Here is a 25,245-nt window from a genome sequence, read left to right as displayed (position 1 = left end):
AACCGCTACTTCAGAACTTTTCGTCCCGATATATTCGGCTACCGAATAACGGTGAAAAAAAATCGCGTGTAAATGGGCCTGGGCCATCCCGAGGATGGGCCTGCACCAAATGGGAAATTAAATAGAAATAATTATACGATTTAAAATTATTCAGCATACTAATAATTAAGGCTTGTTTTCCCTCTGTCATTTGCCAGATCCAGATTTATTTTCCATATCACACCCTCTTAATTAGGAAATTTTCAAATTGCACACAATTTTTTATAATATCATGTCATTTGCCACCTTCCTTTGAACTCTCTTGTACGAATACCCTTTGGCAATGTACACGTAAGCACATAAGTTGACCGCGCTAATAGCTGTCAAGAGCCAATAGTAGAGGTCCAAACGGCTGTCGTTGACATCCTTGGCGAACCAGCTACCGTTGGATCCCTTCGACGTGATCCGATCGACGATCGTGATCAACAGACTGCAGATGAAGTTGGGGATGCCCAGCACGCTCAGGTAGAAGGCGATCCCCAAGCTGCGCATGCCGTCGGGCACCTGCTCGTAGAAGTACTCCTGCAGCCCCACCAAGGCGAAGCCGTCGCCGATGCCCAGTATAAAGAACTGAGGCACCAGCCAGAGCAGGCTCACGTTTCTTCCCTGCGCCGCCTCGAGGAGGCGGCGCCGCTCCACCAGAGCTGCCGTGGCGATGCCCGCTGCCACGATCGTTATGCCTATGCCAATGCGCTTGAGGATGCTGATGCCGCGGACGCTGCCGGTGGATCGCCGGAGGAGAGGGATGAGGATCTTGTCGTAGAAGGTCACGGTGAGGAGCATGCCGATGGCGGAGAGGCAGAAGACGGAGGCGGCGGGGATGGTGAAGTGGCCGAAGCGGCGGTCGGTGACGCTGCATTGCTTGATGAAGAAGGTGTTGGTTTGAGCGACGCACATGCCGAAGGGCATTGCGGTGATCCACACGGGGATCATGGAGAGGACGAGCTTGAGTTCCTCGACTTGCGTTACCGTCGCGAGCCGCCACGGGTTATATTTCTCCGCCGCGAAGGCGGCTTCGTCGCCTTTGTGTTCGATGATGGCAGCTTTGTCGAGAAATCTGCATAAATTGTGTAAATTTCTTGTCTATGAGCTAAAATTTAGATTTTTATGATCGCATACTTTAGTCGATCAGTGTGATAGAGGAGTCTCTTCTTTTGCTCTGTTTTGCGGAGTTCATAGAGTTCACTTGCATCCGATGGCAGAGTCATCCTTCTCTTGGCCACCGCCGCCACCGCCGCCCGCAGCATCGGCGTGAAGGGGCTTCCCTCCGGAGCGCGGTAGCGGTAGACCGGCCGGCCTGCGATGAAGATGACGAGGCTAACCGCCATGATGCAGGTGAGCAGGGCGTTGCCGATCCACCATCCGACGTTGACGGCCAGGTAAACGACGACGGTGACGCCGAGAATCATCCCGCTGCAGAGCCCGAAGTTCCACCAGTTGAAGTAGGACATCTTCTTCCGTCGCTCCGCCTCGTGGTTGTCGTCGAACTGGTCGGCGCCAAAGCTCTCCAGCGCCGGCTTGTGGCCTCCTGTGCCGAAGGATATCAGATACATCGCGACGAAGAAGGCGATCGCGTGGGCGCTGAGCGACCGGCGACATGTAGCACTGTCCGGCTCGTCTTCGTCGCAGGGCTTCAGGCCGGGGATGAGTTGTGACATGGTGAGCAGGAGCAGACCGACGATGTAGATGAGGGAGGAGACAACGACGGTGGCGTAGCGGCCGGAATAAGCGTCGGCGATGAAGCCGCCGAGGAGAGGGATCACGGCGGTGACGCCGCTCCAGTAGTTGACGTTCCTCACCGCCGTCTTCAGATCTTGATGCAGCACCTGGGTGAGATATATGATCAAATTGGTGGCCAGGCCGAAGTAGCTCAGCCGCTCCGCGAACTCGATCGCTGGTCAAACGGTCACAGAGAACTCACAAATCTGTAATAATTCAAATGCCAGATTCGATCAGTTGGTCGAATACCGATGATGAACAGGGAAGCTTTCCAGCAGCCGGTGGAGGCTCGTCGAGGAAGCCTTCCCTTGTGGTCGACGGAGGAGTCCATAACCAGGTCTTCCTCTGCTTCCGGCGGCTTCGTGATCTCCATGGTCTGGTTCTTCTCGGCGCTCCACGCGATGGCGACCAGGGAAGCGAGGTAAGACTCTTCAGACGTGTAACTGACCGTACAAATACAATCTATCGAATCCAAGAGTTAATTTATTGGGCATGTAATTAATTCAATTTTCTGAGAAAGGATTGACAAAAGGATTCTTTAATAAGAAGGCAGAATTAATTCGAATTAATTAGGGATAGAAAAAATATTTCTTTTAATCTTATATTACTAATTACTTTATTATTATTATTATTATTAATTTTTTTTTATTCCATCTTATTTTAAGCTGGATAATTTAATTTTCTCAATTAGTTAAGAAACGTCACAGACACACAAAAGAGAAACATTTAAGAACTTCTCTGTTTTGGAAAAATATTCCCTCTCCCTTATCAATTCTTCCCATGTAAAGGTAAAATTCGTAAGTGAAAGTTGATGTTTTATCCCGTCAAACACAAACAATTAAAAAGTAAAAATTCATTTTAATTTAAGGTTTTTCTATTTGGAAGCCATGGTTATTTAATTTAAATTCACGGAAAACTTTATAGTAAATTTACAGCAATGAAGGCTTACCCGGTCTAACAAAAAGCCCGGCTCGGTTCGGCCCCATTAGACCATTGCTAGTCCATTAAACATGGCTTGTTTCCGACCGGAAACGTGGCATCCTGTAGGTCGGCAGTGTGCGGCTTCGCCTGCATCTTCATCTCTCTCGCTGGGGCTTAGCCTTTCAGTTTCTTCGTAAGCGTGCGGACGGAGTCCAGAACAAAAAAAAAATGATAATCCTAGTAGCCACATCTCTGGGATGGTCGGTCCGGTCCCACGGAAGTTTCCCACCGACCACCAGGGTAAATCGGGAAGCGCATACGGCGGCCAATCCAGATGCCCAATATCCTTTGATTGCGTTCCCCATTTGAGGAAAATTTCTAATACGCCGTAGCTAGGGATCGAATCGAGAGAATTACAATTCGGATGTCCTACCGTTGCACCATTGCCCTGGGGACAAAAAAAATAAAAATAAAAAGACGGAGTTGCAGAGATCCAGACTAGAGCATCTACAAATATCAATTTGCAGATGCTTTCTATCAATTAAGCACAAAACTAGACAAAATTCAATTTGCAAATCAACTAGATTGATTCAGCATACCACCAATCAGATGAAGACCCATCTATCGTAGATCAATCAGTAGGAGGGAAAGGAATAGAAGATACTTTTTATCTCTCGCGCTAAAATAGAATCTAATTTCCCTTATAAAAACGTTCCTCAAAAAACAAATGACTTTTTAAAATATTTTTTCCACGTCATAAAAATAAATCACGAAATGACCATCCCGCCCTTGATAGATCCTTTCTACGGTACTTAATCTGCTCCGTCCCTTTAAAATTCAACGGGCCACATCAACTTCTGCAATATTAAACCATTTTCTTCTTCCTCCTGTTCTGATTAGTACTCCACAACAATGATCCTTTCGCGAATTTTTCGCTCACTTCCTCCTCTCCCTCGGAGCAAACCTAGGGTTTGGAGCAGGGGACTGATCCAACATCTTGCTCCATTTTCTTCTTCCTCCTGTTCTGATTTGGAGTAATCCACGGCAGTGGTCGCCTTTCGCGAGTTCTTCTCTTTTATTCCTTCCTTGCCGTCTCCCTCGGAGCAGACCTAGGGTTTGGAGCAGGGGAACTTGTTGCGCCGAGTTATTGAAGCGACGGTAACATCTTGTTTCTAACTCACCTTCCTTTTTTGTAGCTTCAAATTATTTGGATTCCTCAGTCTCCTAGTTGTTGCAATTTTGTGTGTCGACGGAAGTGACGTGTTGAAGGAGATGTTTGTTTGAGATCAGATCTGGTCTGATTTAATTATGTTTTCTTTTTATTTCTGTTTTGGTAGTGTTTGATGTGTGGTATTGCCTGATTTAGGGTTTGTAAGTTGAGCGGGGATTGTTTGGCATAGACTAGTTAAGATCTGACTTGTAGGCGTTGGGATAATTTTGGCTTAGATTTATTTTTGAGGAAGGCTTTTTTCCCCACTTTTTTCTATGAATCATGGTATTATATGCCCGTACATTTCTGCTCGGGCTGAATTTGGTTTTGTTTCATCCTTGGTTTTATAACAGGGGTTTCAAGTCAATAGATATTATAATTACTGAGATTCTATATTTGATACGAGCATTTGGTTGTTTGTGGCTCTCTACATCTGTCAAACTTAATTGGTTACTGTTGGTGTATAGATACATGAGCTGTTAGTCTGTCTTTCAAGGAGCTGTTGCTGGTTGCAAGATAGGTTCTTATCCTTATGTCTTTCAAATCATGGTATTTTTGTGTGCCGTAATCTATTGCCAACTTGCACGATAATGTTAGATTTCTTGGTGCTGCTTCCTCTACTGGTTGTTATACTCATTTAGATGATTTTGAAAAGTGTTTATGTTATCATCATTATCAAACCGTGTTTGCGCAACAATTCAACACTTTATACAAGGTTATATATATTACTAGAATTTTAGAAAATCTTTACATCCTCCATAAATTAAAAATGCTTAATATGTTAAAAATTGATTGTCATTTTATTAGATAGAAGGGCAATCTAATGAGACCATACCTCTTTTGTTAGTTCTAATAGTTAGTTAGCACATTTGCTGCCTAGGGCTTCAAGTGGAAAATAATTCTCTCATAATTTTGACAATTTTATAACAAAATTGGGTGCCAAAAAAACGTGGTATACTTATTTATTTTTCATTTTATCTAACCACCTTTTGCCCTAGCAGCATTTATTTACTTGTCATCACCATGCCTCTTAGCTGTTCTTTATGATTAGGTTTTTCAAAAAATAAATTCATTTATTCATTAATATTTTTAGATGTTCTAATCAAGAACATGTTTTTCTTGTTTAAGATCATAGAACCTAAGATTACTTATGTAAAATGTTCAAGGGTCTGATCATAATGTTTTAAATTTGATGGTATATATTACATAGGTATAGGAGACTTTCATAGGCAGAGGATTCTATTTTCATTTGATGTGGTATTAGAGCCCTAACTAGAAATTGCAGTTCTATCTTGCTTCATTAGGGTTCACTGCTGTCTTGGAACTCCACAAAGACCTCTCGGAGTCTATAATAGACATTTGCCTTGAGATGGAAGCATTCCAATACAATCCTGCCATTGATCTCATCTATTTCTCAATTATAAGGTGGTGGACAAGCAGCTTGCCCAGTTCTAGTTCTCCATCAACTTCCTATCGGTACTGTCGAAACATGACCGGTTCTCTATAGAACCAAATTATCTCAAGAACCATAGTCATAATTTTTTATTAGGAGATACGATTTTAAAGCCATTTCTTATTATCAGGTAGTATGCCTTTTGTAGTAAGTTAACTTATACAAAAGCTTAAATATCATAGAAAACAGTGTTAATAACTTTGTAATCTATTAAAAGATCTGAAGGAAAACATTGTCTTCATTAGAAACATAGGCATCTATAGGGCAATGACAAACAATTTATGAGGCGAGATGGATCAGGTGTTACTAGTAATTAACCAATAAATATTCATTATGACAATCAAATGGCTTTTCAGATTGCGAATGTTCCTATGTTCCATGAACAAATTGAGGTTGACAGTAAGTTAAATGGCTTTTCAGACAAATTTATGTTGGCATCTCAATTAGCTGAGAAACCTCCGGATCTCTCCTCTGGCAAGTGAATCTTGTCCCTTGCCTCCTTTTTCGATCGACAGTTGTGCTCAATCGTAGTCAGTTGTTAAGTTCAAGGGAAGTGATTTCTTCTCTTTATTTCATGTTGGTTTATTGATATGTGTTGTGCTCAATCGTAGTCAATGAGTTTTCGATTTTTTTTGCCCTTGTTAAGTTCAAGGGAAGTGATTTCTTCTCTTTATTTCATGCTGATGGTTTATTGATATGTGAGTTTTCTGTAGCTCGCTGTGGGCAAAAATTAGTGATCTGAATTTTGTCTTTCAACTTCTATTGATCCTTTATTAATGAAGAAAAATTATCTCTTTCTTCATATATTTTACTAATTTCCCCTAAAGTACTCTAATTTTCAAAATCTTCAATTTGCTGTTTAAATTAATTAAATCAGCAAATAATCGATATCAATCTATAGTTATGGGATCTCTATGGTATTGACATAATGTCCTATGGGCAAAGCAATAGGGAAAAAATTGAAATGCCTTTTTTCATTTTTTAAATATTTTTCAATAACAAATATTCTGCCAATTCCAGTATTGTATTACTAGGATTTTTTAAAAAATAATCTCATACACTTAGAAGAAGCCATCTTTCAAGTTATCTAGGCCTGAATCCAGTAACATAGACTGTTTTGTTAAATTTGGGTTACCAATTATGGTGAAGGCTTGTTTTGTCTACCTTCATTTGCTTTCTCAGTTGACCGGCGGAAAGAGTGCTGCAACCATTGCCGATCATCGAGACGCCTCTTGTTTCCTTATTTCTTTTCCTTTAGAGATGATTTGGAGAGCATATCGGCGGTTGGAGCTCACATTTCTTCTTCTCTATGCTGTAGCTTTTTATTTATTTGTGATTCACCGATCGTTCCATTTCTCCAATTGTAAGTTCTTTTCTCATTGTATTTTTTCTTGATTTTACTTCATTTAGTTGTAAATTACATTTTTTGCCTGATCACTTGGTACTTTAATAGATTACCGTGGCAAGCTCTCAGGCCTCCGCCCTGGATGGATACCCGATCATCTGAATGTATGTCCTTATATTATTTTTTTCCTTTTTAGTATTTTCTAATAAGAACCTACTAATCTTGAAATTAGATCACCAAACTGAATGTCAACAAATGTCTTTTGGAGTTTCTAACTCTGTCTTCTACTTTCATTAATTTCCCTAAAGATTTAAGCGGTCCAATTTGTTCTACATGTCACTTTCCTGAGGCAATGACACATTGACATTCATTATTTAGTTGTATATCAGCTCTTAAGGATCATAACTGTTATTAATTCTTTTTCTCCTGTTCAAAAAATTTCTTATGGCCATTGAAAGGGGTTACAGGCCTTTGATTTTAGGTTTCTTTGTCTTCTAATTTTTAGATAGGTTTGTGTTAAAAATTAAGGGCACACAGAGTGAATAGGATCCTTCTATCTCTCTTATTCAAAATAATCTTGGGAAAAAATCTATTAGTTGAACAAAGTCAATCATGTGAACTGAAACAATGAAAGTAATGTTTTAGTGGTATTGTTGTAGTACTTTCTTTGTAATATGTGAGCTGTGGTATAGACATCCTTGCTAATCATCCATGAAAGAAAAAACTATCCTTGACTTCCAGAATAGTAATAATTTCCTCTGATTCTATTACTGTTATTATGACCTTACATACAACTTGAAGGCAGGACAATGTTCATGTAGCTGAGTTAATTGGGATTTATGCCATGTTTCAGGCATGGGCATTCCTAAGGTTTATTGAATTTACTTCTCTAACATGATAAGTATGCCTTAGTATTCAAGATATTTAATGTTTAGGTGACAACTAACTATGTGAGCCACATAACCACACCAAATTTGAGTTTACGATAACTAAAAATGGCTAAGCATATTTTATGATTTAAACATTAGTTTAAATATCATCAAGGGAGCTTTGGCTTCTCTAATTCTTGAAAAAGGATATTCATATATTCATCTTTCATTTTTCTCTTCGTTTGTAATTATTTATCTATACTTTGTCAGTTGTTGCTCTTCATGTGCCACAACTTGTATGGATGGAATAATATCTTGAATATTTATTATGTCCTTTCATCTTCAGGATGTATCTGATGCACAATGGAGAAATTTCCGCAGCAATTTGCCTATTCTTTCAGTTGTTTTGGCATTCTTTACAATCATAGCAAATATCTTAAGGTATTGGGCAAACCTGACAGGGAGAGGAATGTCTTTTGTATGGGTATTGACATCATTGAGTTATTTAGGGTATTTACATGGAGCATGGTACAATTCTAACACTTGAATCTCTAAATGTTTTCAAATTTATGCATAGTAGCTTATTTATTTTGGTATTATTGCAGTGTTGTTTATATTCTTTCAATTGCCTCCCTAAACTTTTGCATGGCGAAGGTTTGTTCATTTTCCTAGATTTGCTTATCACTTCCTGTTTTTGGATTTTTCCTTATTATTGTCCTGGAGATGGTGTTTATTGAATAGATTCTGAGGATTATGTTGATGAATGTGGTTTGTTCATTTTCCTTTGCTTATCATTTCTGTTGATTTCAACCTTTTTGCTGTTTCTGGTGAATGGTTTGTACAAGCTGAAGAGGACAATAGTTTTCAAAATCCTGATTGTGAACTAGTTATTTAGTTGCTTGATTGTTTGATATACTCTTGATTCCTATGTGAGGACATTTCAGCCTAAATAATCATTTTATATACTTATCTGAAACAAATAGCTATCAGTGGCATATTTAACTATTGTAGATGGTTAAACTATGCTACCTTGACTGTAGGGACAATGTTTTTGATATCCTCATGGTTTTCAGGATTAGAATCTTTTGGTGCAGGCTCGATCTTATAGAATCTCCCATTCCTTGAATCCAATATCAATCAGATTGGTAGGATCTGAATAAGACAATTACACAGTTGTAAATTATAAATTAAAAAATAAAGTATATAAATATAAAATTAGGATACCTCTAAATATATTTAACGTCATATCTACTAACTTTTTACAATTGCTAAATGAATTAAAAACATAATTGATTGTGCTATATTGTGAACTACAAGGTTATGCTATCCATATGATATAGTTGGCTACTAAAGATGAATTTGTTTTAGTTTATGCATTTTATTTTTGTTATATGAAATTTATATTACACGTAATATCTATTTTTTATATCGTCGAGTGGCTCTTGTATTATAGTAATGTACCTCTAAAGCTTAAAAAGTAAGTTTTACAAAACTGCAGTTAGACCTGTTATGTTATATACAGTTGAATGTTAATGTTGGTATATGAAGTGAGCACACAAATAAAAGATGCAAGTTGTAGAGATGAAGATGTTAAAGTGAATGAGCGGATATACGAGGATGGATAGTAAATGAGAACGCTAGTGAGAATGTCGGGGTCACATCTATTGTCGGAAAATGTTGAGACACATTTAAGATGATATGAGCATGTATTTAGATGTTCAATACCCCAATTAGATGATGCGAGAACATGACAAATTTACACATTAATAGCGGAAGAGAGAGATCAAAAATGATTTGGCTAGCAACCATAAAACAATATAATGTTTTATAGATGATGATAAAGTTCTAAATATAATGATGATATAGTTGTTCAATGACGTAGGAGAATACATGTAGTTAATCCCACATAGTGGGATAAAGGCTTCATTATTGTTGTCATCGTCGAGCAGATTTTGTATTAAAATATTCTTTTCATAACTATATTCAAAATGTATTTGCTACTTTGTGTTTTTCTTTTAACTGAATTCTTATTTTATTCATCATTAATTCTGGCTGTCCTAACTATTTAGGGTTTGTGTATGTATATATATGTTGCATAAATTTTTATTATATCTTTTTAATGCAGTTTGATATTTTTTTTTTCATATTTCTTATTCTACAGTATTAACTCTTGAGTTATTATTTCTTATTATTTTCAAGAATTTTATATTGTCTAATTCTGTTACCTTCGTTGATATTTGTATATTACATTTGTGTTCTATTAATATTATACCATTTTATTTGTAACTTAATGCTTGGCTTTGTTAACAAGAATTATTACCAACATAACATGTGTATCTTAAATTCTATAATAAGATGCAAGTCTCCTTTGAATCATTTGAAGAAAATTCAAACCTTAATATCAAATTCCCTTTGAGGGTTTGAGTTTCATGTTATACTTTGAGTTTCAAGTTTGGAATCTCAATTTTGAGAATTTGAGTTTTGATTTGATCTTGAGTTTTCTATTTTGAGAATTTAGGTGTTGGTCCATAAATGTTAATTGAAATTGAGTTTCTGACAATTTGGGTTGGATTCATACTCATGACTCATGAAAATATTTTATCTTGCTATCTCTGTAGTCCATACATCTTTTTTGATAATGATTGATGTAGTGCTGATATTAACCAACTATATTATTGGATAAGAACTTTGACTATCTTGCAAGTTTTATTTGAGACATCTGAAATCTATGCAGAACTTCTCCTTTCATTTTGTAGTTTTTTGCTAAATCCAAGTATTATTTGGGAATCCTTTGGCTACTAAACTTATCCATTCTCATCCTAAATCGTGTCTTTGACGGCTACTCCTTTTCATTGTTTGGGTAAGTTGTTGACTTACCTATTAATTTAAAACAGTTCCCTTTTTTCTACCTTCTCATGTTACTTGTAAATCTTGTACCTGGTTGATGTACGCAGGCAACAATTAGCCTTTTTGGACAACTACCGAGGTATATTTAGGTGGCATATCTGCTTTAATCTAGGTAAATTCAAAAAACATTTGTCAGCTGGAGTTTACATTCTGTTAACCATAGTATTACTAATATGTGTTAGTGATTCAATTTATTATTTGGCAAGAATGAGATTTTTTTTGTAGTTCTGGTGTGAAATGCAATTAATGCTATTTATTCTTTGTTTCGTTTTTCAATTTGTAATTAGCTAGATAGAAAATACATTTTCATGGCTAACCATTTGGGACAAGATACAATTTTTTTTAATGTAATCTAGTTTCACCCAACACCTAGTAGCAACCAGTCAATACAAAAAGGTGTACTACTTTAAGATTTTAAATGTGGCCATGAAATACATGCTGCTTTTCTTAATTTGCTGAAAAACTAAAAGCTTGCTTCAAAGTAAATGTTTCTTTATTATGCATTTTTTTCTCAGTCATACTACGCATAATCAGCTTTGGATGCGACTATCATTGGTCGTACAAGAACCCTCAATTTGATCAAGAGGTAGAATGTCAGCTACTCATTTTTAGAATCTGTTACTATGATGATGTCGGCTACTTGTATGCAATGTAATTCTGTTTCTTGTGTCATATTTTGTGTCCATAAAACTACTTGTTTTTAAGAATATTATCTATTTGTATCTTTATCTGTGGCCGTGCTTTGTTGGTCATATATGTTTTCTTGTAGGCCATGCACGCTTTCTTTCTTATTATCTAAAACAATAAGGAACTGTTGGTGATGTGAAAATGGAAAGTTTGTGTGGATTTGAATTTTGAGCTTGGATTTGAATGACAATTATATGTGATGTTAAAGCCCATCATTTTCATTTGGCTAATCATATATGTTTTGTCAGTCTTTGCAAGGAATGTGGGAAAAATAAGTGAAACAGAAAATTTGAATATATCAAGAAATTGGTTTTTTACTCATAGGAAGAATATAAATGTTGTTTTTCTGAGCTTTGACTTCTCACCATATAAACAAGAATCTTTTGTATATTTTACTTGACCAGAACTGTGGTGTTTTTTTAACAATTTTTTTTTTGTAGAAATTCTGTGTATTGTATGTTAAGTATCATAGGATCTGTTCTTCAACTATGGATATTGTGTTACACATGTCTCCTTGTCTCTGACGGACACTTCTATATACCATATGTGACATTCAATTGTGCTCTGGGATTAGTATCTTTTTCATGATTGTATCTGACTTGTACTGATCAGTTCATGATTTACATGGGAATGTTAAAGATTGCTTGCAAGTTGCATTTTTTGCTTGATTTAGTATGACTCATTCAGTTAATCAAACAAGTTGTTAAAGTCTAAGGCAACATGGGAACCCTATAGATCAATCGCAAATGTATTATTGTGTTGTTTTTATTGTTAGTTTGATTCATTCGATTGAGTCAAGAAACTGTCCAGCAACTCTTGCTTTTCAATACAAAAAATGTTCATTATTCAAACTATCAGAAAAAATACTTAGCCTAAATAATGCTTTTCCCAAGCTGCTGGATTTTCTTCCTCTGTAGAAAATTGGGTATGATACTTATGTTGTTAACTGTTGATCTACTAATCTGAATTAGTTTCAGTATCTCTTGGATACAGAAACATAGGGGTCGTTGCAATATATGCTCCACTGGCCAGTCATGCTACTTTTCCTTGCAGGTATTTATATTACCATGCAATAATAACAAATGCTAGTCGAAGTAAATTATGATTATAAGTCTTTGACACAGCAGGATAATTTCTTTGAATTATATTTTGGAAATGTCTCTTAACAAGAAAGTAGAGCTAGTAGATTCATATCACCTAAATGGTTCATTAAATATAACAAGTATGATTCCTTAAAATAACTTCTTTCAAGCAGTACATGATGCTTCTTAAGGTATTCTATTTTCTTTTGAAAATTCTTTTTCTACATCATTCATGTATCATATGTTGTTCTTGGAGTATAATTCCTGTAATAAGATGATCTGATTCATTTGCCCTTGTGGATTTTGGTTATGATGATGCATATGGATGCTTTGCCAAGTGTCTTGATTTAGTCTGCTGCTGTAGAAACTTTATGCACTTAGTCTCTTGGTTGGTGGTGGTTTGAGCTCACTATCTTTACATTTGGCAGGAGAGAAGCATCCAGTCAAACAAGTATTCATATAGTATGTACTTATGCTATTTGATGTACACACCGCTATATATTGCTGGACCAATTGTAAGCTTCAATGCCTTCTCTGCACAGGTTAGTGCTATTTTTGAAACTATGCAACTTCCAATTGAACAATACCAGTAATTCTCTTTTTGGTACATTTGCTAGTGTCTCATTGGCGAACTTTACCTACACTTTTCATGGAAGCGAATTGATGATATAACTCGTTGATATCATTAACAGAAGTATGGTTTCAGATAGTATTTCTAAGTTCTCATTGAGATCCTTTTCTATTTCTTCAACCTTCAAGTATATAAACCCCCCATTCCATCTCAAGTGTTCATGATCTATGAAAGTTTTAGCTAATATTGCCACAGAACTAGTTTCTTTCTTTTTTTTTTTGCTGATGTCATTTTAACTGTACAAGGCGAGGAACTAAACTTGTGTAGAGGCTGACACAGCCTCTTATGGGGTAGTTGATCTTGGTTTTGAAACCTTTACAACTCCACTCCCTGTGCAACTAACTATTATTCGAGTCTCTTTTTAAATAATGAAATAATCTATTGATCGATCATCAGATTTTGCATGACTATCTTTTATGACGTATGAGCCTTTTGCACAAGTCAAAATGTATTTTTTAGTATGTTCAAGAGTGTGTTGGTTTCATTTTGTGTCATCTTATGCTTGGTTTGGCTTGCCTCATTATATTGTATGCATATTTGATACCAAACTAATGTTGTACTGGTTGATGTTCAGTACTGCTTTCCAACAAAAGCATACACGGTTATCTTCATTTATCTAGTTTTTGTTGGTATTTATCATCGTAGATGGATATGCCACAGAAGAACTACTCGCTTGGCCAAATAACTTGGTATGGCATAAAATGGCTTCTTTCCCTTCTCCTTATGGAAGCAATGACACATCATCTATATTACAATGCTTTTGCAATTAGGTTAGTAAATTGTTTAAATGCAAATCAGATTATTTTATTTTCATTTCCCTCTTTAAATGCAAATAAGATTCTTTGTTTGCATTTCCCTCTAACTGTTTTTATTCTCTCTTTCTTTTTTATTCAGTGGATCTTGGAGGCATTTATCCCCATTGGAGATCCTTATTGTAGGTTATGGGGTAGGATATCTTCTATTGCTTGTTTTTTCAGTATTACAATTATGTGCCCAAGATAATATTTATACAATATATGTATTGTACAATGGCACTACAAAGGCTGAGCTTGAAAGAAGAAAACATTATAAGATGATCCCAATCCAAATGGTTCAAAGTCGCTCGGCAACTGGAAAAACATATATTTTGGAGAAATGAAAAAGATTTCATGCCTTGTGGTTTGTGAAAGTTTAATCATCGATCATTCATGAAATTATAAGGACCTAAAATTAAACAAGGATATCAAGTAACAGAATTAAGAATATTGTACTCGTTAGTAAATAACTAATTGCATCTGTGAACTAGCTCAAACTTACTCATAATATATAGAGAAAAGACATGCTTTAAAGCACAAACATCACAATGATATGATTTCTCATAAGATTCTTGTTGAATACTATGTTAACTTCCAATTAATCGAAGAAAAAATAATTTTGGCTAGAGGTCTTATTTTACATTTGATTTGATTTTCATCAATTATCTCTTGAATCTTTGAACTACATTGTCAGAAGATATCACTTTTTGTACAAAAAGTGTCTTGCATTATGAAAGCTAAAAGAGTTGATATTAGGTTTTTATATGATTTAAGATATTTAAATCAAGCGTTCTCATTTACCAATAAGACTGATCTTTCTGGTTATGCAAATAGTTGCTCAAATAAGATAATTTTATGTTTTTTAAAATCTCTTCATCCAACCTGCAGTCTTGGTTTGTTGTTTCATTTTCTAAATATCATGTCTTGTGCAAATTGGATTTTCTATGGTAATAAAATATTATGTCATTCAGTTTATTGTTTCTTTTACTCTTAAATCTATCAATTTACAATTTATGCAAATTCATCTCATAAATCCTTGCATCATATCAGGTGTCTCATTTGTCCACTTGGATCTGCTTTGTTTTTAGTTTTGTTATCCACATCTCACCGAGAGACCTAAGCATATGCTAACTATTTGTGGTTATCTTCTTTTTTGTTGACAGGTTGTAAACTTCATGTGGCTGAAATTCTTTCTGATTTGGCGTTATTTTAGGTTTTGGTCACTGGTATTCTTCTGAACTGGAGTTATTTTCCTAATGTATTTTCTCCTCTGTATACTAAATCATCACTGTTAACAATAACTTAGGAGATGACTTCAAACGTTGTGCTAGCAAGACTCCAGTCATTAAGGTTAATAATTGAAGACCCAAGTAACTATGTTAGAGTATCACAATTTAGAATATTACTGCAAACTTTAATGAATGGCATAGGTATGTTTGATCCATCACTGATTGTTCTTCATTAGATTCTAGAGTTCTTACTAAGTGAATATTTCTGGTTTATCCCAGAAACTTCAGATATCCACAGATTCAGCTTCAGTAATTGGATACCCATGTAAATATTTTAAGTTGATCATATACACATTATTTTAGGCTATCAAGAATTGTCTAAAGTGAAATTTCATCCATCCATTCTTTCTTATTTTGGAACAATATAGAGTTCTGTCATTCTAATTTCACTGTTCTGTTCAATCTATCTCTTTTAAAGAAATGACCTAGACAGTAGATTTTTTGGTATTCTTAAGCTATTTTAATTTTTGGATTCTAAAAGCTTTCGGGGGACCCTTCTTTTTACCTGAAATGCTAACTGTGCTAGTGCTAAGTAATTGGATGAAAGTAACATCGAAACATCAAAATACTTTGTATCCACTTCCTAAGTTTGCATATGTAAATCCTTGATGAACAACATATCTGCTGCTGTATCTGCTAAAATTGTTGTTTTCCATAGTTACCTAGCAGAGGGATTGCATTTGTAGTTTGTAATGTAGGCAATGAGCTTTCAATCTGCAACATTGACCCATAGTGCTGACATCCAAATATTCTCTCTGATATATAAACACTGTTCTGTAGCTGTAGACAATTCTCCCATGTAAATGCAGTGTTTCTATTGTTATATCACTGTTTCTAGAATCTAGTTGTTGGACTCGTGAATTTGAGATTGCATTCTTCAAAGTTCCAATATAAATTCTCATTTATAGATGGCAGGCATTGAGACTCCTGAGAATATGCCTAGGTGTCTCAACAATTGTTATGACTTGGAAACCTTTTGGAAAAGCTGGCACTCATCTTTCAACAAATGGATCGTCAGGTTTGCATACATTTTCTCGTTTTCAATTTTTTTTTCAGATAATTTGGGAAAACATATCATGCAGCTATGTAAACATGGTTGGCAGATACATGTATATTCCTCTGGGTGGTTCTCATAGAAAGCTACTCAATGTGTGGGTTATTTTCACATTTGTAGCATTATGGCATGATCTAGAATGGTAATGTTCTCTTATATCTAACTTTAGAAATCAATTCAATTGATTTTGTGAACTTTTACTTTAGACAAAGCCTAATGTTCTTGTTGTCTCTGATAGGAAGCTTCTCTCATGGGCATGGTTGACATGTGTATTTTTCGTTCCTGAAATAGTGATCAAATCTTACATCTCCAATGTCCATGTAAAAATTGCTGCCTCCATCTTGGTTTCTTTTGAAAAGTTAAACTGTCATGCTTATAAGCTATTTGAACTATCACTACGAAATAGTATGCCATTCATATGCTAAGGCATAATATCACCAAATAGTAGCAACATCTTATATGATTGTAATAACTGTTGGTTACTAAGTGGACAGGAAAGAGTGCTTGTAGTAGCTCTTGTCCCCAAGTTGGAATTGGTTAACACATTTTTGAAATACTTAATCATCACACTATTCAGGTACAAAGTGTTCTTGGGGTGTGCATTATACGAGAATTAAAGGCTATTGGAGGAGCTGTCACAATTTCATGCCTAATGGTATATTTTATCCTTTTTCTTAGATAACTAGCTTTATTATGATTTCCATTGAGGTGAAGCTTGACACTCTAGCTCAACACCAGAAGGTTCCATAGTACAGGTTCTGTTTTGATGCTATTCTTGTAACAGCATAACTCATTTAAGGGCAACTAGTTAAATCTTGTGAATTTTGAGTTTGATATGTGGATATTTGAAAGTTGCTTACTAAGTGTTCAGATTGTGGTCCTTGCTTTCTAAGAAGCTTTAACAGCAGCCGAACTATTCAATTTTCATGATGGTTTTCCACGCTTTTCTAAGTGAATCACTTAAATGCTCCTTTTTTTAATGTGACTTTTTTTCTGCAATCATTTAGTCTTCAGTCATGGATGTTCATATTAATCTTTTAGTAAACCCCACCAAAGCCAGTCTCAAGTCTGGTTGAAAAAGGATAAGAGTTGCTTGTTAGGTTGCCAACCAATGTAGATTTAGAAGCAAATATTTAATGAATAAATCTATCGAACTATTGTGTTGATGCTAGGATGTTCCTCGCAAAGAATGTGTAGGGTCCATTTGTAATATCTTAGCAAGGACTGCTACCTCTCCATAAGAACTCGGGTGTAGTGTTAAATATGCAAGAGTTCTCACATCATAGGTTGGGTAAGAATAAATATTATAGAAAATCTAATTATCTAAAATTTGGAATATAGAATTTAGGAACACTCAGTGGTAAAACATTTGAGAGAAAATTGGAATTGCACCTATTAAGGGAAAACTCAGGGCGATACGTTGAAGATTGTACGAATATGTACGTAGATGATCAATAGATGTTCTAGATAGGTAATGTGAAACTGATAAATGTGCACATCAAACGAGAAAGATTAAGATAAAAAAATACTTGGTTAGCAACAATAAAACAAGTTAAAATTTATTTAAATATAAATGATGATATGGTAGAGAATAGATTCCAATGACATAGAAAGATTCATATAGCCGACCCCATCTAGTAGGATAAGGTGATAAGATTTAATTGTTGTTGTAAACGTTGACTATATTGTTATCTTTGTCAAAGTTCAAGTAGCATGGAAACTCTATGAAACTTACATTTGTGAAGTTAGCAGGGTCACCTGAGAACTGGGATACATCTCGATAATAGATTTTTTTGTTTGTGCCTTTCTTTTTCTAAAACTAATACTTTTTAAACTCCTTTTTATGGTGTTACCTTATCTTCCGATTATGTTCCTCTCAGAATTCCTCGTTGTTTTCCTTATTGTTTGGAGTGCATCTATTCCATTGTCTTGATGAACTTTGTTCCATAATGTAAGTGCTGGGTATTGTTTCTTTGACTTGTGCAGGTGGCAAATCTGGCTGGTTTTGTTATAGGACCATCTGGGATCAGTTGGTTGGTTTCTCGGTTGCTTCGTAGCGATGGTACTCTTGCATCCCTATTTCTTTCTGTCTATGGTCACTTAGGTGGAATGGTTATCGTTACATTGTATCATGCATTCCTCAGGCTTACCACTCTTGATGGGTACATTCGCAACATTTTACGTGGGAACCAAGGTTTCGTAACCATTTCGTAAAGATCCAATTTTTTTTTTTTTCATTCTACTGGGCATCACTAACCTTTCTAACCAGTACTGAAAATGCAGCTAATGTTTCATATACGGGATGCTAAGCAAAATCACCAGCTAAAGGAACAGTGAGGGGGCTTTTTGCCTGTTGATGACTATTCTCACCAGAGATTAGAAAAAAAAATTAGGCCCGTGAATTTTCTATGTAAATTATTTTTTTGGGACCTGTTTTTTTGGAAATTATTATTATTGTTCAGAACATATTTTCCAAAAAGTTCATAGATTTGCAAGAAATGAATAAACCTTCTCTCCAAAAATTATAACGCTAATCACTGTATAATGATCTATTCCTTGGGTTTTTGATGATGCTTGATAAAATTTAAAGCGAGTTGCAGCTTTTGAAGGTTTATAAATCAAGAGTTCAATTTTTTTCCCGATCAATTCCGTTCCTATTCCTGAACTCTTATCGACAACATCAACTGCCAAAATCTTCCTAGATCCTTCTTAGGTCCTTTTTTCATGTGGGATCCCGTTTGATTTTCCATCATACTCAACGCTAATAGAATGCCCAATGTAATATTTCATGAAACGAATGAACCCTTTTACTCATCTACAAATGCTCTTCTGGAATTATTGTGTATGTGAGGTTTTATATTCATCATGTCTACCAATTTTATAAGCAAAATATTAAGCAGCAAAATATTGTAAAAAGGTAAATCGAAAAATTACCTATTGTTTAACTTTGCGTCATCTTTTGAATTCTGTTTCATCTGCTATGTCTGAACTCTTGATTTGAATTGAAGGTCTTTCTATTTGGAAGCCATGGTTATTTAATTTAAATTCTGTTCACGGAAAAATCTATAGAAAAATTTACAGCAATGAAGGCTTTCCCAGTTTAACAAAAAAAGCCCGGCTCGGTTCGGCCCAATTAGATCATTGCGAGTCCATTAAACATGGCTTGTTTCCGACCGGAAACGTGGCATCCTGTAGGTCGGTAGTGTACGTGGATTAACTTGATTTAAAGTACAGCTGGCGTCCGCATCTCCAGAAGCTTCGCCTGCCTCTTTATCTGTCTCGCTGCGGGTTGGCGTTTTAGTTTCTCCGTAACCGCACGGACGGAGTCCAGCGAGAGAGAGAGAGAGAGAGAGAGAGAGAGAGCATCTGCAAAGATCAATCAAGGTGCGTGCCGATCTCCCTTTTCCTGATTGTTACTGTATGGTCTGTTGCCTTTTTTTGTGAGTTATCGCCTCAGAAATTGGTTTGTGATAGATCGAAGTTGTATGTTGATTTTTTTTTTTAAAAAAAAAAACTGGATCGTAGGTAGATCACAGCTCATGTTCTTGTTGTTTGGATCTAGCAAAACTTCTAAGCTGCAACCGATGGCATCTATCTTTTTTCCTGATGCATATCTAGGGTTCACGATTAATATCTAATAAACTTTACGTTCAAACTTTCAAACTTTTGTCCGGTTTTGAGACGTTAGATTTACCTACGTGTTATATTTAAGTTGTAGGCTATAATTCTTTTTTGACAGAGGAAATTACACAGAACAGTATGTGTAAGATCTTATGCGTATTAAAATGATTAATCATTTTTCTATAAATTTTATTCTATTTTCATGTCGAAGGAAGAATTGAAGTTTCTTGGAATAGTGATAATGTCGACCATTTCTGGATTATAAGGAAATATTGAATGTTCTACTTATTAAGAAATCATCCAAGAGTAGAATTTGTAAATACAATTAAGTGATTACTTACATCAAATTGGATCCACCCCATAAAAAATAGAAGACACAAGTGTTTTATTATTAATAATATTATTTATTTTGTAAAACTTACGATTGGTGAGGTGAATGATGACTAGGTTAAACTTAACTATCACAATGTTTTAGAAAGCTAGATGTTTTAGTCATGAAGATCTGTTTCTGCTACAATTTTGGAAACACTATTAAGACAAGACAACAAAGTTAATACATAGTGTTTAGGCATACGATGTATTTTGTGAAATCGTTAAGATAATGCACTTGACATACATGCTGAACTTGTTTACTTTGTTTGCATCGTATAGATTGATTAGAGTTTATGCATGCACATTTGGCAATAGAATCATAAGTCTCATGAGGCCTTAAAATTTACTTACCTGTACAATTCGCAACACTAGAAGACTAATGATTTCTCTTTTCCTTGCAGATGTCATACTCAGGAAAGACAAGGTCAGTGATACTGTTTCACATTTGACATCGATTAAAAAAACATCTTCCCTGTTATGTTTAAGGTTGTTTCCTATTACTAAATACATTTGGTTGTTCAGGTATGCGAGTTACTCTCGTTATGTGTCACCTTCACCTTATCCGCATAGTAGATCTGTCTCGAGGTCTTTATCGAGGTCAAGGAGTCGAACAAGGTACTTACTTTTTTCCCCATTCCAATCGGGTGATGCATATATGTGGACTTTGTTGCTTCTGATCCATCTTTAATTATATATATTTTTTCTAGCAGAAGCAGAGATTCAGTTGATGCTGAAAACCCTGGAAACAATCTGTACGTTACTGGTTTATCCTCAAGAGTTACAGAGCGGGAACTTGAGAAGCATTTTGAGACTGAAGGAAAGGTATACGTTTACTCTTGCATGTTGGTTGTTTTCATAATATGAAATGGACAACGAGCTGCTAGTTACTTCTCTTCACCTTTGGTTTGTTTTTGCATAGGTTGTTGATGTTCATCTAGTGGTCGATCCTTGGACAAAGGAATCTCGGGGGTTTGGGTTTGTAACAATGTCCAGCGTCAAGGAAGCAGATTGTTGCATTAAGTACCTCGATCGGTCAGTTCTGGAGGGTCGAGTTATTACTGTTGAAAAGGTAAACATTTTTGTCTTCTTTTCTGCACGATGGGCTATCTGAGATAGTTGAGCAGTTTGGTGTCCATCTTTTGAATTCATGTCTATATATTGCCTACCACCTTTTAAGCATTTGGGAGATGTTTCGCTTCAATGTTTTTGGTTAGCAGGTTAGCTGTGTATAGCAACTCTTCAGCAAGCTTCAAGCAACTGCTTTGTATGATCTTTTGTTTTGCTTGTTTGCTGCACTCACTACTAGTTATTTGTTTGTGTGCCAATTCTAGATTTTGCCGATTTGATTGAAAAATTCTGTGTTTCAATAGGCAAAAAGACGGCGTGGGAGGACTCCGACTCCTGGCAGATATCTGGGCGCGCACACTAGAGGTGAGCTCCTCACACAACTCGTAGTTGCTGCTAATCTCTTGCCCTAATTGATTTTTCATCTCTAGGACGCCATCATTCTGCAAGTTATTCCTCCGACTGGTCCTGCTCGCCTTACTACAGGCGACGGGCTTATTCTCCTTACTACCAGAGGTATAGATCAAGGTCGAGGTCGAGGTCTCCCTATGATCGATACAGCCGATCGCCTAGCTACACAAGGAGAAGACGATCATACTCTAGTGACTCTAGGGACTACTCTCCAGAGAGATCTGTTTCTCCTGACTATCGTAGGCGTTATGCACGTTCCATCTCTCGGTCACGGTCTCGAAGTATTTCTCTGGAAGCACGATATGGCAGGAGATATCCCTCACGGAGCGTTTCTCCTAGGAGGATCTACCAGAGAGGCTATTCTCGAAGCTACTCGCCAAGGCCCCGAGGATATCAAAGAAGCTACTCTCGCAGTTACTCGCCAAAGTATCGAAGATCTCGAAGGAGCTATTCCCGTAGCTACTCACCAAGTGATCGAAGATCTGAGTAAGAGTTCATCTTATAGTAGCACACAGCCATAGCAACAGTTATAGCATCAGCTCTCGTTGTGAAATTAGCCATTGCAAATTGCTTTATGTAGTAGTACCTGTGTAGTCTGTATCTGTGTTATGAACTCTGGATTTCTATCTAAAACAATTAATGGCACATTACTACTATGACATTGAATTGAGCAAACAAAGAATCCGATTGTATTAGTCGACTATCGGATTCGGATCCGATATTGTATTGGTAGAATCCGACCCGAGAATATCCCTTGCACACTACTATGAGATCAGCAATGGAGCCTGGAACGTATGGCTAAACCCTTCCTCTGCTTCAAACGCCGCCTCTCGCGCTCAACCAACACCACCGCGGTCGTCGTCCCCACTATCGGCTGGAGCTCGCCGCCGGCCAGATCCAAGCAGGAGTTCGCCTATCTATGCTCCAGAGGCCGTCTCCGAGAAGCACTGCAAGGCTTCCTCCCCCAGCTATGGTCCGACCCCAACCTCTTCTCCCACCTCCTGAACGCCTGCTGCCTCCTCCCTTCGCCGCGCTCCCTCCGCCTAGGTCGTCAGCTCCACGCCATCATCGCCATCGCCGGCGCTGCCTCCTTCCACCGCTTCACTGCCAACCACCTTCTCCACATGTACCTCAAGCTCGGCCGGGTCCCCGCCGCCCGCGCCGTGTTTGACGCAATGGCGAGCCGAAACGTCATGTCCTTCAACATCCTCATCGGCGGCCTCATCCACAACGGGGACATCAGCGCTGCGCGCAAGCTGTTTGATGAAATTGCGGAGAGGAACCTCGCCACCTGGAACGCCATGATTGCCGGGCTGGCTCACTTCGAGCTCGACGAGGAGGGACTCGAATGCTTCCTGAGGTCGAGGAGGGAGGGCCTGCGTCCTGACGAGTTTGGTTTGGGGAGCACCTTGCGATGCTGCGCCGGATTGAAGGATGCAGGTTCTGGTCGCCAAATCCATGCCCTTGTGATTATCAATGGGTTCGAGCAGGACATGTGTGTTGGGAGCTCTCTAGCTCACATGTACATGAGAAGTGGTCATCTTGAAGAAGGAGAAAGAGTTCTGAAAGGATTGCCTTTCCTCAATGTGGTCTCTTGCAATACTGTGATTGCAGGAAGAGCACAAAATGGGGACCCTGAAGGCGCCCTCCACCATTTCATCCTCATGAAGGCTGTCGGATTGTCGCCGGATCATGTCACCTTTGTTAGCATCATCAGTGCATGCTCTGACTTAGCTGCCCTAGCACAGGGGCAACAAGTGCATGCGCAAGTCATCCATGTCGGAGTTGGTTCCGTCGGCCCGGTGAGGAGTTCACTGATAAGCATGTATTCCAAGTGCGGTTGTTTGGAGGATTCAAGCAAGATATTTTCTGAATCTGATGCATCAGACCTTGTGCTCTGGAGCTCTATGATTGCGGCCTACGGTTTTCATGGACACGGAGAGGAGGCTATGAAGCTGTTCGATGAGATGATCAGAGAGGGGACCGATCCGAGTGAAGTCACATTCCTAAGCTTGTTGTATGCTTGCAGTCATAGTGGGTTGAAGGACAAGGGCAGGGAGTATTTTGAGCTCATGGTTCAGAAATATGGACTCACGCCTAATCTGAAGCACTACACTTGCATGGTTGATCTTCTCGGTCGGTCTGGGTGTCTCGACGAGGCTGAAGCTCTGATCAGATCAATGCCGATGCCAGCTGATGGTGTCATTTGGAAGACCCTGTTGTCTGCCTGTAAAACTCACAGGAATGGAGAGATGGCGGAGAGGGTGGCTGAGCAGGTTTTGAGGTTGGATCCTCAGGACTCTGCATCCTACGTCCTTTTATCGAATATACGAGCTACGAGTTCTAGATGGAGCGATGTGTCTGACTTAAGGAGAACTATGAAGGATAAGGGAGTGAGGAAGGAGCCTGGAATTAGTTGGTTAGAGTTTAAAGGCCAGGTTTATCAATTCACGACTGGAGGTGGATCGAATCCGAGGCAAAGGGAGATCGACATGCTGCTAAAAGAATTGGTTGCTAGAAAGAGGGAGTTAGGGTACTTGCCAGACACCAGTACAGTCTTCCATGACATGGAGGAAGAGGAAAAAGAGACCACTTTGGCTCACCACAGCGAGAAGTTGGCCATCGCATTCGCAATCCTCAGCTTGCCTTCAGGGGTTCCAATCCGAATAATGAAGAATCTACGCGTCTGTAACGATTGCCATGTCGCTATCAAGTTCATATCCAAGATCGCCGAGCGAGAGATTGTGGTGAGGGATGTTAGTAGATTTCATCACTTCAGAGATGGGGAATGTTCTTGTAGAGATTACTGGTGATTGGTGGCAAAAGGCTTCATGTTTATTTGTTAATGAATATACAGTGGGAACTTTCATAACAAGCTTTCTTCAGCAGCAATTGTAATCAAAGATGGAGGTGTCAAATCGTTGCTCACATAAAAATCTCATCTTTCAATAAGCAGATCAGTGTTTTTCACCTAAGCAAGCACAGTAATATGGTTTCACAACGAAAGACTATTTCTTAGGAGAAGAGGGACTCATCGATTTCAATTCTGACGACCTCCCCGTCGTCGAATTTGTCCTTCTTGGGAGGCGAGGGCGGCACTGGAGTCCGCGGGGGACCTCTGCCCTTGCTCTTGTTACGAGGACGGGCCTGATCAACACAGAGCCAAGAGATGAATACTCGCGGCGTAAAAGAAAGGAAGACAAGGGAGAAAAGAAGTCGAGAGCTTGTTTACGTTTCCGAAGGAGTGCTTGAACCGCTTCCCCCTCGCAGTCTTCTTGTCACCTCTGCCGCAGTATACTAACCAAGACGAAGAGATCGCTTCAATGGATAACGTAATCAAACAAATAGAAAGGTAAGCAGACGGCGGATCTTAACTGTGGAGGGGAGCTGGAAGGGCGGTCGAGTCCCGGTGAGGAGAGACGGAGAGGGCGGATGAGAAATTGGAGAGGCTCTCGGTCCGGGAGAAGGAGAGGCGGGGGGTGGCCACGGCCATGGGAGCGGCTCCCATCGCCATTCCGAAGCAGAGCAACGCCATCGGGAGGCCACGAGTGAACGGTGAAGCTGAAGCCGTGGAGTGGATAGCAATTAGATAGGAGAGCAACTCTAGGGTTTCTTTTGAAAAATAGGATAAATGCTGGGGCGGTATGAAATTTCTGTGATTAATAATAATAAATAGGGCAGTACTCGCGACGTTTTTGAGTTCTCGGATCACTCGTTCTCCTCCCTGCCAAATCGCTCTGCTACCGATCTCCGCCTCCCGTCTCCGGCGCCGACGG

The 25,245-nt window shown here is 38.1% G+C and overlaps 5 protein-coding genes across 6 annotated transcripts; 3 read left to right on the top strand and 2 right to left on the bottom strand.

Moving 5' to 3' along the window:
* Positions 1-261: 261 nt before the first annotated feature.
* Positions 262-2,155, bottom strand: LOC141827150 (protein NRT1/ PTR FAMILY 5.6-like). The gene is made up of 3 exons (XM_074714403.1): positions 2,008-2,155; positions 1,159-1,933; positions 262-1,096 (listed from the first exon to the last, which is right to left on the bottom strand). The coding sequence occupies exons 1-3, from the start codon at positions 2,129-2,131 to the stop codon at positions 262-264; spliced, it is 1,734 nt and encodes a 577-aa protein (XP_074570504.1). The 5' UTR covers positions 2,132-2,155.
* A 1,532-nt stretch (positions 2,156-3,687) lies between these two features.
* LOC141827688 (membrane-bound O-acyltransferase gup1) lies at positions 3,688-18,516 on the top strand. The gene is made up of 20 exons (XM_074714998.1): positions 3,688-3,837; positions 6,525-6,705; positions 6,796-6,851; positions 7,903-8,084; positions 8,162-8,210; positions 10,313-10,416; positions 10,511-10,575; positions 10,979-11,049; positions 12,144-12,203; positions 12,661-12,774; positions 13,509-13,633; positions 13,758-13,809; positions 14,821-14,883; positions 15,855-15,964; positions 16,050-16,142; positions 16,239-16,320; positions 16,578-16,655; positions 17,987-18,062; positions 18,145-18,194; positions 18,284-18,516. Exons 2-20 carry the CDS (start codon positions 6,603-6,605, stop codon positions 18,335-18,337), a joined length of 1,587 nt encoding a protein of 528 aa, XP_074571099.1. The 5' UTR covers positions 3,688-3,837; positions 6,525-6,602; the 3' UTR covers positions 18,338-18,516.
* Positions 18,517-19,295: 779 nt separating this feature from the next.
* On the top strand, positions 19,296-22,132 carry LOC141826528 (serine/arginine-rich splicing factor SR45a-like). 2 transcript variants are annotated; one of them, XM_074713780.1, is made up of 7 exons: positions 19,296-19,384; positions 20,395-20,417; positions 20,516-20,608; positions 20,701-20,815; positions 20,913-21,062; positions 21,364-21,424; positions 21,490-22,132. In XM_074713780.1, exons 2-7 carry the CDS (start codon positions 20,395-20,397, stop codon positions 21,957-21,959), a joined length of 912 nt encoding a protein of 303 aa, XP_074569881.1. In that variant the 5' UTR covers positions 19,296-19,384; the 3' UTR covers positions 21,960-22,132. The 2 variants fall into 2 exon arrangements, with proteins under 2 accessions (XP_074569881.1, XP_074569882.1); XM_074713781.1 differs by having other exon boundaries at positions 19,299-19,384; positions 20,704-20,815.
* A 51-nt stretch (positions 22,133-22,183) lies between these two features.
* Positions 22,184-24,352, top strand: LOC141826527 (pentatricopeptide repeat-containing protein At2g41080). The gene has a single exon (XM_074713779.1). It carries the CDS (start codon positions 22,264-22,266, stop codon positions 24,280-24,282), a length of 2,019 nt encoding a protein of 672 aa, XP_074569880.1. The 5' UTR covers positions 22,184-22,263; the 3' UTR covers positions 24,283-24,352.
* Positions 24,334-25,046, bottom strand: LOC141826530 (small ribosomal subunit protein bTHXc-like). Its single transcript, XM_074713782.1, has 3 exons — positions 24,845-25,046; positions 24,702-24,766; positions 24,334-24,616 (listed from the first exon to the last, which is right to left on the bottom strand). The coding sequence occupies exons 1-3, from the start codon at positions 25,002-25,004 to the stop codon at positions 24,485-24,487; spliced, it is 357 nt and encodes a 118-aa protein (XP_074569883.1). The 5' UTR covers positions 25,005-25,046; the 3' UTR covers positions 24,334-24,484.
* Positions 25,047-25,245: the final 199 nt, after the last annotated feature.

The sequence above is a fragment of the Curcuma longa genome, chromosome 4, assembly GCF_044706935.1.
Source record: "Curcuma longa cultivar G26 ecotype Majalengka, Jawa Barat chromosome 4, ITB_CL_G26_1.1, whole genome shotgun sequence".
Taxonomy (NCBI): Eukaryota; Viridiplantae; Streptophyta; class Magnoliopsida; order Zingiberales; family Zingiberaceae; genus Curcuma; species Curcuma longa.
Note: the sequence above shows the minus strand (reverse complement) of the source record. Positions and strands in the feature narration are given on the sequence as shown.